Here is a 13,544-nt window from a genome sequence, read left to right as displayed (position 1 = left end):
GTGAGGATCTGAGCCTAGGTTTGAGCATATTTTCTGTTTTTTTTTTCAGGTAAAGCCAGAAATTTGTATTTTATGTGCTATTTCCTGATCTTTAAATGTTGGAAACTAAGTAAAAACTTTTCAAAACACTCTTCAGGCCAGACAAAACATTCATACAAGGAGAATCTGGCCCACAAGTTACAAGTTTGCAACCGTCTGTGGTGTAACACCGTAATTAAATTTTTACTGCCTCCTTCAAAGGATAGTGTAGGTTTAATACAACAAAATGCTGCAGAATTTCTGTATACAAATGCTTTTAACACCCTATAATACTACTGGACTTCAGGTGGCGCTAGTGGTTAACAACTTGCTTCCCAATGCTGGAGACATAAGAGATGCGTGTTTGATCCCTGGGTTGGCAAGATCCCCTGGAGGAGGTCATTGCAACCCACTCCAGTATTCTTGCTTGGAAAATCCCATGGACAGAGGACCCTGGAGGGCTACAGTCCATAGGATCGCACAGAGTCAGACACGACTGAAGTGACTTAGCACAGAACACATTATAGTATTGCTCTCCCTGGGTGGTGCTGAATATATTTATTCTTGTTGTCTTAGGGTATGGTCAGACAGGTCCACTGTCTCAGCGAGCTGGTTATGATGCTATTGCCTCCGCTGTTTCTGGTCTAATGCATATCACAGGACCCGAGGTAAGTATCTTTCTTTAGAATAGTCATAATTTTTCCCCTATTTATTCCAAAGAATTTTTCATCTTTACTGACCCCATAGGCTTAAACATGAGTCAGTTTTAGAAAGAAACCATGGAAAGTGAATGCCTTTAAAAATGGAAGTGTTGAATGTACTTGGTGCTAAATGTCAATATGGCCCCTTGGAAAATAACAGTCTTATTAGCAAGAAACAATAGATCAAGTGGTGAACACATTTTCCATATGCATTGTATTACTCAAGCTTAGTAAAGGCACTTTTGTGTGACCTTGGAATATGCTGTGTGAAGTAGAATGGCTGACTAGATTAGTCTGCGGATGTCCAAGGGGATAGAGGAGCCTGGTGTGCTACACTCCCTGGGGTCCCAAAGAGTTGGACATGACTGAGTGACTGGAAAACAGCAACTTTCATTTGACCTATATACATAGCAGAGGGTTTCTTTTTCCCTCTGGAATATTGTAAATGGTTGTTTATTTTCAAATTTGTTACTTAACGCTTTGGGTGTAGTTGTGTCTGTTATATGCATTGATTCTGATGTGAAAGAATTATTTGACTTTATAACACTCTTCTCCATGATGATGGGTTGGGAAGTTCCCCTAAAGTATATAGATGACCAAAATGTGGATAGTTTGATCAAAGAAAATGGACTCCTGGGAGAAACTAAACATGCCATTAAATAAAGTAAAAAAAAAAAAAAGTGTGAACACACTGAATGAAAATACCAAAGACATAGGTAGTGCATGTTCCCTGGTGGCTTAGACGGTAAAGAATCCGCCTGCAGGAGACCTGGGTTCGACCCCTGGGTTGGAAAGATGCCCTGGAGAAGGGAACGGCTACCCACTCCAGTATTCTGGCCTGGAGAATTCCATGGACAGAGAACCCCTGGCAGTCCATGGGGTCACAAAGAGTCGAACATGACTGAGTAACTTTCACACAATACATTTTCTAAGTAATAATTCACCTATACATTATGATACATTTAAACATCAAGAATTACATCAATCAATGAAAAAGATGTATTGACCATCTGTGCGTAGTGTTGTTTTAGATACCAGAAATAATTTAATGTTACTCTGTAAGTAACAGTTTGGTTGACTAGATTAGATATATACTCATGGAAAAGTTAAAAAATGATAGAAAATTACATAAAATTAAGCTTGGAGGATCCCCTGGAGAAGGAATGTCTACCCACTCCAGTATTGTTGCCTAGAGAATTCCATGGACAGAGGAGCCTGGCAGGCTGCAGTCCATGGGGTCGCAAGCAGTCAGGCATGACTGTGTCACTAACACTTTCACTTTCAAGTGAACATCATGTAGCATAGTGACTTGTCTTTGTCACTCTATCTGAGTCTACAATGTAAATCTCCTTCCCTCTGTCCTCAATTCACCTGCTTCTCCTCAGAGAGAATCAACGTTATCACTTTTCTTTTGCATGCTTTCAGAGGTGTTCCATTCAAAAACAAACACAATAGTCTTCTCCCATCTTTTAAAAAAACACAGTTGGTAGTATACTTTCTCAAATTTTCTCTCAGGTTTTGGAGATATAATTAACATACAGCAGTGTTTAAGGTATATGGCATAATGATTTGACTTAAATACGTGATGAAATGATGACCACAATAGATTTAGTGAGCTATTGTCTCATACAGATACAGCATTAAAGAAATAGAAACTTTTTTTTTCTGTGGTATGAGTACTCTTAGGATTTACTGTCTTAACAACATTCATATATATGGTACAACAGTGTTAATTATCTCTATCATGTTGTGTGCTATATCCCTACTACATATGTACCTTATAACTGAAAGTTTCTACCATTAGACTGCCTTCATCCAGCTCCCACTCGTCACAGCCGCTGCCTCTGGTGTCTACAATCCGATCTCTTTTTCTATGACTTTGTTTTTGAAGTATGATTGATTTACAACGCTATGTTAGTTTCTGGGGTGCACCGTAATGATTCAGTATTTGTATACATTTCAAAATGATCCCCTTGTTAAATCTAGTTGTTATCTGTTACAAAACAGCAGTATTATATAATTATTAACTTTGTTCCCCACACGGTACATTTCATACCTATGACTCATTTATTTTGTAACTTGAAGTTTGTACCTCTTAATCTCCCTCATCTGTTTCTCTCTTCTACCCAGCCTCCTTCTCTCTGGCAATCACTTGTTTGTTCCCTATATCTATAACTCTGTTTCTATTTAACTGTGTTTGTTCATTTGTTTTGTTTTTTAGTTTCCACAATTGAGTGAAGTCATACAGTATTTGTCTTTTTCTGACTTATTTTGTTTAGCATAATACTCTCTAGGTGTAAAAGCACTGTTCAATCATTTAAAATTTTACCATTTTAAAAATTGAAGTATAGTTAATTTCCAATGTTGTGTTAATTTCAGCTGTATAGTAAAGTGACAAATGAAAGAAAGTGTTAGTCACTCAGTTGTGTCCGACTCTTTTTGACCCCATGGACTATAGCCCGCCAGGTTTCTCTGCCATGAAATTCTTCAGGCAAGACTACAGGCTGCCAGTTCCTTCTCCAGGGGATGTTCCCACCCCAGGGATCGGACCTGGGTCTCCTGCCTTGCAGGCGAATTCTTTGCTGTCTAAGCTGTGTATATATGTGTATATATATATATATATATATATATATATAATTGTATATATATATATTATTTTTTGGGTTCTTTTCCACTGTAGGTTATTACAAGATATTGGATATAGTTCCCTGTACTATAATGATAGTAACTTGTTTACCTATTTTTTATATATATATATATATATTAGTGTGTGTATGTTTATTCCAGTCTCCTAATTTACCTTCCCCCAGTTACCTTCTTTCATAACCATAAGTTTGTTTTCTATGACTTTGAGTCGATTTCTGTTTTGTAAATAAATTCATTTGTATAATTTTTCTTTTTTTAGATTCCATATATCAGTGATATCATATGATATTTGTCTTCCTCTGTCTTACTTAATACAATAATCTCTGGGTCTATCCATATTGCTGCAAATGGCATTTCATTCTTTTTGTAGCCAAGTAGTTGCCCATCTTTAATGGTTTTTAAAGCTCATAAAAAGTGAAGTATACCTTATATATAACAAAATGTAAAATCTTAAAGGTATGGTTCAGTGATGTTTTACAAATATATACACCAGGATAAATACCACCCAGTTCAAGATACAGCATATTTCCATCACTCCAGAGAGTTCCCTCATACCTCTTCCCAAACAGTACCACCTCCTCCTAGAGGTAACCACTGTTTTGACTTCTGCTGCTGTAGACTAGGTTTACCTAGCTTGGACTTGTGCAGATAGAATTCTGTAGTTTATGCTTTTTAGTGTCTGGCTTATTTTGTCCAACACAGATTTTTTGAGGTTCACTAGATTGTTGTGTGTATCAGTGATGGTCTAGTAGTCTGTTGTATGATTATACCACAATGTATCCATTGTTCTGAAAATGAATATTTGAGCTGTTTCCAGTTTTTGTCTATTTTGAATACACACTCATTTCCCTTGGGTATATATGCCTCATAGTGGAACAGATGGGTTACAGGTTAGGTGTATATTTAACTTTAGTAATACTGCCAATTTTCCAAAATGTACCAGTTTTCCAAAATGGAAAAGAAACTCAATTCCAGTGACTGATATTAATACTGCTGATATTTATTATTGAAGCTTATTTGAATGTTCAGCTATTATTCCATAGAACTTATCGCAGTGTAATTCTGCTTTGCTTTTCTCACATTTCGCTCCTAAATGGAAGGAAACCCAGAGAAAGAAATTTCTCTGTGAAATTTATTTAAGAATGCAAAAATCCTCAAATTTCTCTAAAACTTTTTTTTCTAAAGCAGTGTCCTAGTAAGAGATTTCACACATGTTTTCCTGCCCCCATACTAACAATACCAGTTTTTTAAGAAATAACCTGTATTTCTTGCGAGAGGAGAAGCCTCCCCTGTTTAGTTTGAGTTTTTTTTTTTTCTTTCAGAGAAAGCATACATTTTAGAAGTATTATATCTTATTCTGAATTATCTGTTTGCTAAAAATGTCTTTATTCTGTAAGGGGTCATGTAATCTCATATCATTTAAGATGTCAGTTTTATTCTCTGTCTCTTTTTTTGTATTTCAAATGACCTAGAAAAATTTATCTTCTCTTTTTTCTAGAAAGTTCTTCAGAAATTTAACACATTTATGTTTAGTGATTGATGAGCTTTCATATGATAAAAATCAACTGTTACTTTAAAGTCTGAAAAGAGAATAGCAATAGAGATATCCTTCAGTTTGAATTCATCTACAAATTGAAAAAAACAATAGAGGGAGGATTAGGTAAGAAGCAGTTTATTTTTGCTTGACTCCATGAAACAGTTAAAAAATAGGAGGCTGAATTATCTGTTTACAATCTGTAGGTTTGTGCATTTTTTCTTTTTTGCAATCTCATTTTCCTCTGATGTTTTCTTTTGATCATGACAATCTGGGAAGGTTTTCTCATCTAGAAAATTTCTTGTTGGGATTACAGGGACTAAGGAGTGAGGAGGTAGGTGTCTTCCCTTTATCAGGGTAAGGAAGCTCAGCACTTATGTTTGGTTGGGAGTGAGGATTCTTAATGGTCAATAGTCCTGTTATAGAGGCTGTTATTATTCCTATCTTTTTAAACTGTCCAGTAAACGCAATCAAAATATGAGTAAATTATTTTTGTTTAACATTTTATTTAATCAACTTGTTTCTTTCTGTCCATTCTCTCAATATTGTCAGTATCATGTTGAACTGGGTCCCTTGTTTCACATGGCAGAGCAAGAAGTTTATTATAGCTCATCTATATATAGCACTGGTATGCTTGGAACTATAATACTGAGTTGGTTTATAAGCACCAAAGATGCCTTAGAAATGTCAACAAATTGGAAACATTCCAGAGAAATGTGAAAAAAAAATCTTTATTTTTAAAAAACTAGAAAGAGAGAAGTAAATATAAACAGTTTATTTAAATGTTGTAGGACAAAAAGGACATTTATGTATACATGAATACCAACATAGAAAGGGAGTATAGATTGGGATCTTTGTTTTGAAATATTGTCCATGGATAATATTTGCTTCTTTTAAATTTTCTCAGCTGGAAGATACTTACTGTTAGCATCTTTCTTGATGGTCGTATGTAATTTTCATTCTGTTGCTAATTGTATATCTGTCTGTCTGTCTGACTTTAGAATGTAAGTGCCTTAATTCAGGGCGAGTGTCTTTGGGATACTTACTTTTGTATCCCTGGGGCATAACACAGATCCACTATGCAGTTGCTGCTTATTGATTTATCCTTTTGGTTTGGTTTCCTTTGGTTGGTGCTTAGAGATATTTCTTTGTATCCCTATGGTATAATGCAGATCACTACAGAGTTGGTGCTTATTGATTATTTGTTATATATGAATTTGGAATCTTTAAAGATTCAACTTCAGTTTGATAGTAAGAGGTTGATACATGTATCAACAACCATGGCATTCTGGATCCCTTTTGTGGTCCTTTAAGGGATATTGTCACTCTGCTTATTTATCTTATATGCAGAGTACATCATAAGAAACACCAGGCTGGAAGAAGCACAAGCTGGAATGAAGATTGCTGGGAGAAATATCAATAACCTCAGATATGCAAATGACACCACCCTTATGGCAGAAAGCAAAGAAGAACTAAAGAGCCTCTTGATGAAAGTGAAAGAGGAGAGTGAAAAAGCTCGCTTAAAGCTCAACATTCAGAAAACTAAGATCATGGCATCCGGTCCCATCACTTCATGGCAAATAGATGGGGAAACAGTGGAAACAGTGGCTGACTTTGTTTTTTGGGGGCTCCAAAATCACTGCAGGTGGTGATTGCAGCCATGAAATTAAAAGATGCTTACTCCTTGGAAGGAAAGTTACGACCAACCTAGACAGCATATTAAAAAGCAGTGACATTAACTTTGTCAACAAAGGTCCATCTAGTCAAGTCTATGGTTTTTCCAGTGGTCATGTATGGATGTGAGAGTTGGACTATAAAGAAAACTGAGCACAGAACAATTGATGCCTTTGGACTGTGGTGTTGGAGAAGACTCTTGAGAGTTCCTTGGACTGCAAGGAGATCCAACCAGTCCATCCTAAACGAGGTCAGTCCTGGGTGTTCATTGGAAGGACTGATGTTGAAGCTGAAATTCCAATACTTTGGCCACCTGATGCAAAGAGCTGACTCATTTGAAAAGACCCTGATGTTGGGAAGGATTGAAGGCAGGAGGAGAAGGAGACGACAGAGCATGAGATGGTTGGATGGCATCACCGACTCAATGGACATGAGTTTGAGTAAACTCCGGGAGTTGGTGATGGACAGGGAGGCCTGGCGTGCTGCGGTTCATGGGGTCGCAAAGAGTCGGACACGGGTGAGCGACTGAACTGAACTGAAGGGACATACTTAAATGAAAAAGGAGTCTTTTCTATCAAGTAGAACACTTCATACAGGCCTCATACTAAAAAAAATATGAATAGAGAACTTTTGGGTTGTGACTGGAAAAATGTGGTGAAAATACTTGAAAACCCCTCAGCTTGACATGATTAAAAAGCATTTAAACAAGTTTCTTCCTAATGTTTTTGCTTTCTGAATCTTATGAAAGAAAAAAAATCTTTTTCTAAAATCTCAGTAAATGGTTACTTTTGAGAGCATTGTGTTCATTTTGAGTCATCATGCTTTGAAAAAGTGTTACAATCAGAGAAAATCCTAAAAAGAATGGCCCAAATTATCCCAGGAGTATAAAATAATTCTTCAGGGAGAATGTCTGTAGAACTGGATTTGTTTGCTATAGATAAGGCAAAGAAATGATTTGAGGACTGTTTTCATCTATTGATATTTTGGGGGATGTGGGATAATATTATTATTTACAGAACAAGGAATAAGAGAAAATGAGCTCGTATTAGAGAAGACATTTTAGTTAGCTGAAGAAGAGCTTTATGACCATTAGGGTATTGAACATTGTCATGTGTGAGGAAACTGGTTATGCAATTTCTGTTAGCATGGTGGAATGGAAAGATGTTCTCCTGGCTTGAAATCCTAGTTCCATTTAACATTTCTGAGCCTTGTTTTTTTCATTTGTAAAAATGAGAGTACTAACACACATCCTGGAAAATGTACTCAGATTAAGTGGGATAATGTGTAGGCAAACACCTGGGAAATAATGCTAACTCCTTTTCCCTGTCTGGTGCATGCCTGGCATGTATTAGATACTCAGTAACTGCTCTGTTTTCTCTGGAGATCTTAAAGGTGAGAGGGATAAGCATCTTCCTGGATGATTTAGTAATTTACCTGCCTAAAGGCAGGAAGTTGGACCAAATGCTCCGTTAAGAATTTTTCAGCTTTTGGGGTCTTTATGTACTGTTTATTTTGGAAACTAATACAGTAGAATTTTTTCCTTCTTTTTCTAAAGTTCTTTTGTAGGAAAGATTGGGTAGTCAAGGATATAGTGTTTGATTAATACTGTAATTTTTACATAGTAAAAAGAAAGATGCAGAGTGTCTTGAATGACTATTTGTATTATAGACAGTTTTGACGGGAAGTTATTGGGAGCTTAAATTCTGAGTTAGTATCTTTCCTGGGAGATTGGACTGCATGACAAATCACAGTGTATACTCTGCACTCAAGCAATTTTATCTAAGTAAAATTAGGGTAAAGTGACTATGAGCTGACTGTGACTCAGATCATGAACTCCTTATTGCCAAATTCAGACTTAAAGAAAGTAGGGAAAACCACTAGACCATTCAGGTATGACTTAAATCAAATCTCTTATGATTATACAGTGGAAGTGAGAAATAGATCCAAGGGATTAGATCTGATAGACAGAGAGCCTGAAGAACTATGGATGGAGGTTCGTGACATTGTACAGGAGGCAGGGATCAAGACCATCCCCAAGAAAAAGAAATGCAAAAAGGAAAAATGGTTGTCTGAGTAGGCCTTACAAATAGCTGTGAAACGAAGAGAAGTGAAAGGCAAAGGAGAAAAGGAAAGATATACCCATCTGAATGCAGAGTTCCGAAGAATAGCAAAGAGAGATGAGAAAGCCTTCCTCAGTGATCAATGCAAAGAAATAGAGGAAAGCAATAAAATAGGAAAGACTAGAGATCTCTTCAAGAAAATTAGAGATACCAAGGGAACATTTCATGCAAAGATGGACACAATAAAGACAGAAATGGTATGGACCTAACAGAAGCAGAAGATATTAAGAAGAGGTGGCAAGAATACACAGAAGAACTATACCAAAAAGATCTTCATGACCCAGATAATCACGATGATCTGATCACTCACTTAGAGCCAGGCATCATGGAATGCGAAGTCAAGTGGGCCTTAGGAAGCTTCACTATGAACAAAGCTAGTGGAGGTGATGGAATTCCAGTTGAGCTATTTCGAATCCTAAAAGATTTGAAAATCTTTTTGTGAAAGTGCTGCATTCAATATGCCAGCGAATTTGGAAAGCTCAGCAGTGGCCACAGGACTGGAAAAGGTCAGTTTTCATTCTAATCCCAAGAAAGGAAACACCAAAGAATGCTCAAACTACTGCACAGTTGCACTCATCTCACACGCTAGTAAAGTAATGCCCAAAATTCTCCAAGGCAGGCTTCAATAGTATGTGAACCGTGAACTTCCAGATGTACAAGCTGGATTTAGAAAAGGCAGAGGAACAAGAGGTCAAATTGCCAACATCTATTGGATCATCGAAAAAGCAAGAGAGTTCCAGAAAAACATCTACTTCTGCTTTATTGACTATGCCAAAGCCTTTGACTGTGTGGATCACAACAAACTGTGGATAATTCTGAAAGAGATGGGAATACCAGACCACCTGACCTGCCTCCTGAGAAATTTGTATGCAGGTCAGGAAGCAACAGTTGGAACTGGACATGGAACAACAGACTGGTTCCAAATCGAAAAAGGAGTACGTCAAGGCTGTATATTGTCACCCTGGTTATTTAATTTATATGCAGAGTACATCATGAGAAACGCTGGGCTGGATGAAGCACCAGCTGGAATCAAGATTGCCACAAGAAATATCAATAACCTCAGATATGCAGATGATACCACCCTTATGGCAGAAAGCAAAGAAGAACTAAAGAGCCTCTTGATGAAAGTGAAAGAGGAGAGTGAAAAAGTTGGCTTAAAACTCAACATTCAAAAAACTAAGAGTGTGGCATCTGGCCCCATTACTTCATGACAAATAGATGGGGAAACAATAGAAACAGTGAGAGACTTTATTTTTGGGGGCTCCAAAATCACTGCAGATGGTGATTGCAGTCATGCAATTAAAAGATGCTTGCTCCGTGGAATAAAAATTACGACCAACCTAGAAAGCATGTTATTTTTTATGAATCATATGGTTTATTTTTTAAATTATTCATTAAATGGCTTATAAAGTCAGATCAGGATATTGGTCTATTCTTTCACACAGTCCCACAAATAAGGAGTGATGGGATTATATCAGATGTTAAAACATTCCTTTTTCAACTTATTCATGACAGTATACAATGAAAGTGGAAGGCAGATCCTTGCATGTTAGAGAAGTTGTATTAATGTTCCCATTAACATTCTGGTTTAAGTGGAACACCAGGGTAAGTTGTTCTAGGTACCACTCATGGCCTCCACCCATTTCCCTACCATTCTGTATGCCATTTCCACCAATCAACTCTTAGATGTCTCAAGCCAAATGGCTCCCATTCAACTGTGTACAGAAGACAAGAAACCAAGCCCCGTCACCCTTGGGGTAATTTATAGTCTGGAAAAGGACTGAACCATGATCAAAAAACCAAGTGAGGATTTTTAAGGAAGCTTTGACAGAAATATTGAGAAAAACATCTAATTCAACTCTAGAGAAAAGTCATACCAAGGGAAAATAAAGTCTTAACTGATGTTCTGAAACTGGCCATAAGAGAGGGTGGGAGAATGATCCTCTAGGCATGAAATCTTAAGAGCTCTGAACACAACCAGAGCTTCAGCTGATCCAGAGCTGGGCTGAACCAGATGACCTGAGTGAGGGCCACCCGGCAAGCACACTGCAGTCTGTCTGGCTCCATCAACAGTGAGAGGCCTTCAGCTCCATCACAGAGTACTCTCCAGTGTGTTATAGTTGTCCTTAAAGCTCTTCAATTCGAGGAAGTGCTTGGCACGTTTACTTTTCTGACTGGAGGGGAGGTATGTCACCTGGATGGTTGTTGGGGAGACTTCAGGAGACTGGGTTAGGTCTTTGGCTGCTGACTGGTGCTGTCGCTGAGAACTCCCACTTCGTGCTTTGACCACTGTGGCCAGCTCACTCAGGGCCTCCTGATAGCGCAGGTACTCACTCAGGCCAAAGACCCCTGTCCCATAGCGGGCTGTCTCATAGCCATCAAGCAGGGTATCAGTGAGGGCCTTGTGCACACCCTTGAAAGGAGTGCTAGTGTTTCGAAGATCTAACAGGTAGGAGCGGAAATTCTTGCCCATTAAGGAATGGGGATGCCGGCCTTCAGCATGAAATGGGATCTCAGAGGCATGGATAGCATCCAGAGCTTTCATCCTGTATAGGTAGTTGTAGCAATTTTGATTTCCCTGGGTTTCCAGCTGTAGCAGTCTTGCATCATCATCTGCGAGAAGCTGAGGTTCATACTAGATATCCTGAACCTTGGACAGTCGGATATCAATCTCTTCTAAGTCCTTGGGGGCATTGTGTCCCACAGGGACATGAGGTCTCCTTTGCGATTTCATTGCAAAGCGCATGATTTGCCTCTTCACAAAAATAAATAGCAGTACAAACACCAGGCTCCCGTAGGCCATCACCAGCACGACATTCATGCCAGACAGCCAGTTACTGCTGGACGCCATGGCCTGCCCACTCCGCGCGGAACTGCTCCGGTTTAACCTGTTGCCCTGCCTTGTCAGCCCGGGTTCTGCTGAGGCAACAGCGCCTGGGTTTCCTGAAACTCCCCGGCCATTTCCCTGGCTGATTCCTGTGGAGAAAACGAGAAGCTAGAAAGCATGTTAAATAGTAGAGACATTACTTTGGCAACAAATGTCCACCTAGTCAAAGCTATGGTGTTTCCAGTAGTCGTTTATAGAGGTGAGAGTTGGACTCTAAAGAAAGCTGAGTGCTGAAGAATTGATGCTTTTGTACTGTGGTGTTGGAGCAGACTCTTGAGAGTCCCTTGGACTGCAAGGAGATCCAACCAGTCCATCCTAAAGGAATCAGTCCTGAGTATTCATTGGAAGGACTGATGCTGAAGCTGAAACTCCAGTACTTTGGCCGCCTCATGTGAAGAACTGACCGATTTGAGAAGACTCTGATGCTGGGAAAGATTGAGGAAGGGAGGAGTAGGGGACAGCAGAGGATGAGATGGTTGGATGGCATCACTGACTCAGTGGACATGAGTTTGAGTAATCTCTTGGAGTTGGTGATGGACAGGGAGGCCTGGCATGCTGCAGTCCATGGGGTCGCAAAGAGTTGGAAATGACTGAGCAACTGGACTGAACTGAACTGCCTATAAAAGAGGAACATAAAGAGATCCCTAAATGGCAACGTGCAGCTTTGAGGAAATAAAGGGAAATAAGTTTAGCTCAGTCAGTCTTTGTTCTGAAGCACCTTCTTCTCACTCATGTTACCCCTTGGACTGGCAGTCTAGAAACATAACCCTGTTTAGTTGTAACTGAAGAATAGTTTCCACATTGACTTTTGAGAAAAAAATGTTTAATTTCTGTCTTTAACTGCATAGTTAAAGAGAAGACATCTGAACATAAATCATGAAGAGTTCTGAACTATTACAAGGATTAATACTTAAGTCTGTGTAAAAACAATACCTTTAGGTAGAATCAAATGTACTTTTAGTCCTCTTTGGACATTCCTTTTATATATTGAGGATTTGAAAGTGAAAAGTGTTAGTCGCTCAGTCGTGTCCAACTCTTTGCAAACCCATGGACTGTAGCCCTCCAGACTACTCTGTCCATGAAATTTTCCAGGCAAGAATACAAACATGGGTAGCCTTTCCCTTCTCCAGAGGATCTTCATGGTTCAGTGATTGAATCCACGTCTCCTGCACTGCAGGCAGATTCTTTACCATCTGAGCCACCAGGGAAACGCATATATTGAGAATAAGCAAGTGCAAAAATAATGAATACTACAGTCTATGGCCTACAGTCATAGTCACTGGAAAAGAACTTTGAACTTGTAATAAAGTTTATATTTATGCTAGTAAATCATAATTCTTGTCCTGAAGGGTAAGAGATGTTGAGAAACTTTTCATGACAGTTCTATGGGATGCAATTCTATGAGACTTACAGAGCCTGATTGAATTAAGGATTTTCAGATTTGGGTCTACTGATACTTATTTTTCTGTATACTTGAAGTCTTTAGAATTGCTTAGAGAACTCTAATACATATATTCCCATGTCTTAGACCTAATGAAACAGAAACCTGGGGTGGTGTTACTTGTATATTTGTATTCTTAAAAAGCCTTCTGAGTGGTTCTGATGATCTACTTGGTTTTGGAATCACTCATTTAAGTAATGAGAGATACTATTTGTTTCTTTCCTCCATCTGTTGAATTCTGGTATCCATAGGCACCTCACCAATGAAATTGCACTTGGGAAGGTTACCAGTAACCTCTTTTTAAAAAATTAATTGATTTATTTTAATTGGAGTCTAATTACTTTATAATATTGTTGTGGCTTTTGCCATACATTGACATGAATCAGCCATAGGTGTACATGTGTCCCCCATCCTGAACCCCTCTCCTACCTCCCTCCACATCCCATCCCTCTGGGTTGTCCCAGCGCGCCGGCTTTGAGAGCCCTGCTTCATGCATTGAACTTGCATTGGTCATCTATTTCAC

The 13,544-nt window shown here is 38.6% G+C and overlaps 2 protein-coding genes across 5 annotated transcripts in view; one reads left to right on the top strand and one right to left on the bottom strand.

Moving 5' to 3' along the window:
• The window catches only part of SUGCT (succinyl-CoA:glutarate-CoA transferase), a 734,496-nt gene that overhangs the window by 68,164 nt on the left and 652,788 nt on the right, over nucleotides 1-13,544 (top strand). For all 4 annotated transcript variants that reach the window (XR_006334867.1, XM_043871981.1, XM_043871983.1 and 1 more), the window contains exon 7: nucleotides 595-686. Coding sequence is in view for 3 of the 4 variants with exons in the window: in XM_043871981.1 (XP_043727916.1) it covers nucleotides 595-686 (92 nt within the window). In the remaining variant the exon portion in view is untranslated. The remainder of the gene's footprint in view (nucleotides 1-594; nucleotides 687-13,544) is intronic.
• LOC122674011 (protein C1orf43 homolog) lies at nucleotides 10,341-11,544 on the bottom strand. Its single transcript, XM_043871985.1, is given in 1 exon segment — nucleotides 10,341-11,544. A coding segment is annotated over 1 exon segment (759 nt). The 3' UTR covers nucleotides 10,341-10,785.

The sequence above is a fragment of the Cervus elaphus genome, chromosome 18 (assembly GCF_910594005.1).
Source record: "Cervus elaphus chromosome 18, mCerEla1.1, whole genome shotgun sequence".
Lineage (NCBI taxonomy): Eukaryota > Metazoa > Chordata > Mammalia > Artiodactyla > Cervidae > Cervus > Cervus elaphus.
This window is presented reverse-complemented; position numbering and strand designations above follow the sequence as displayed.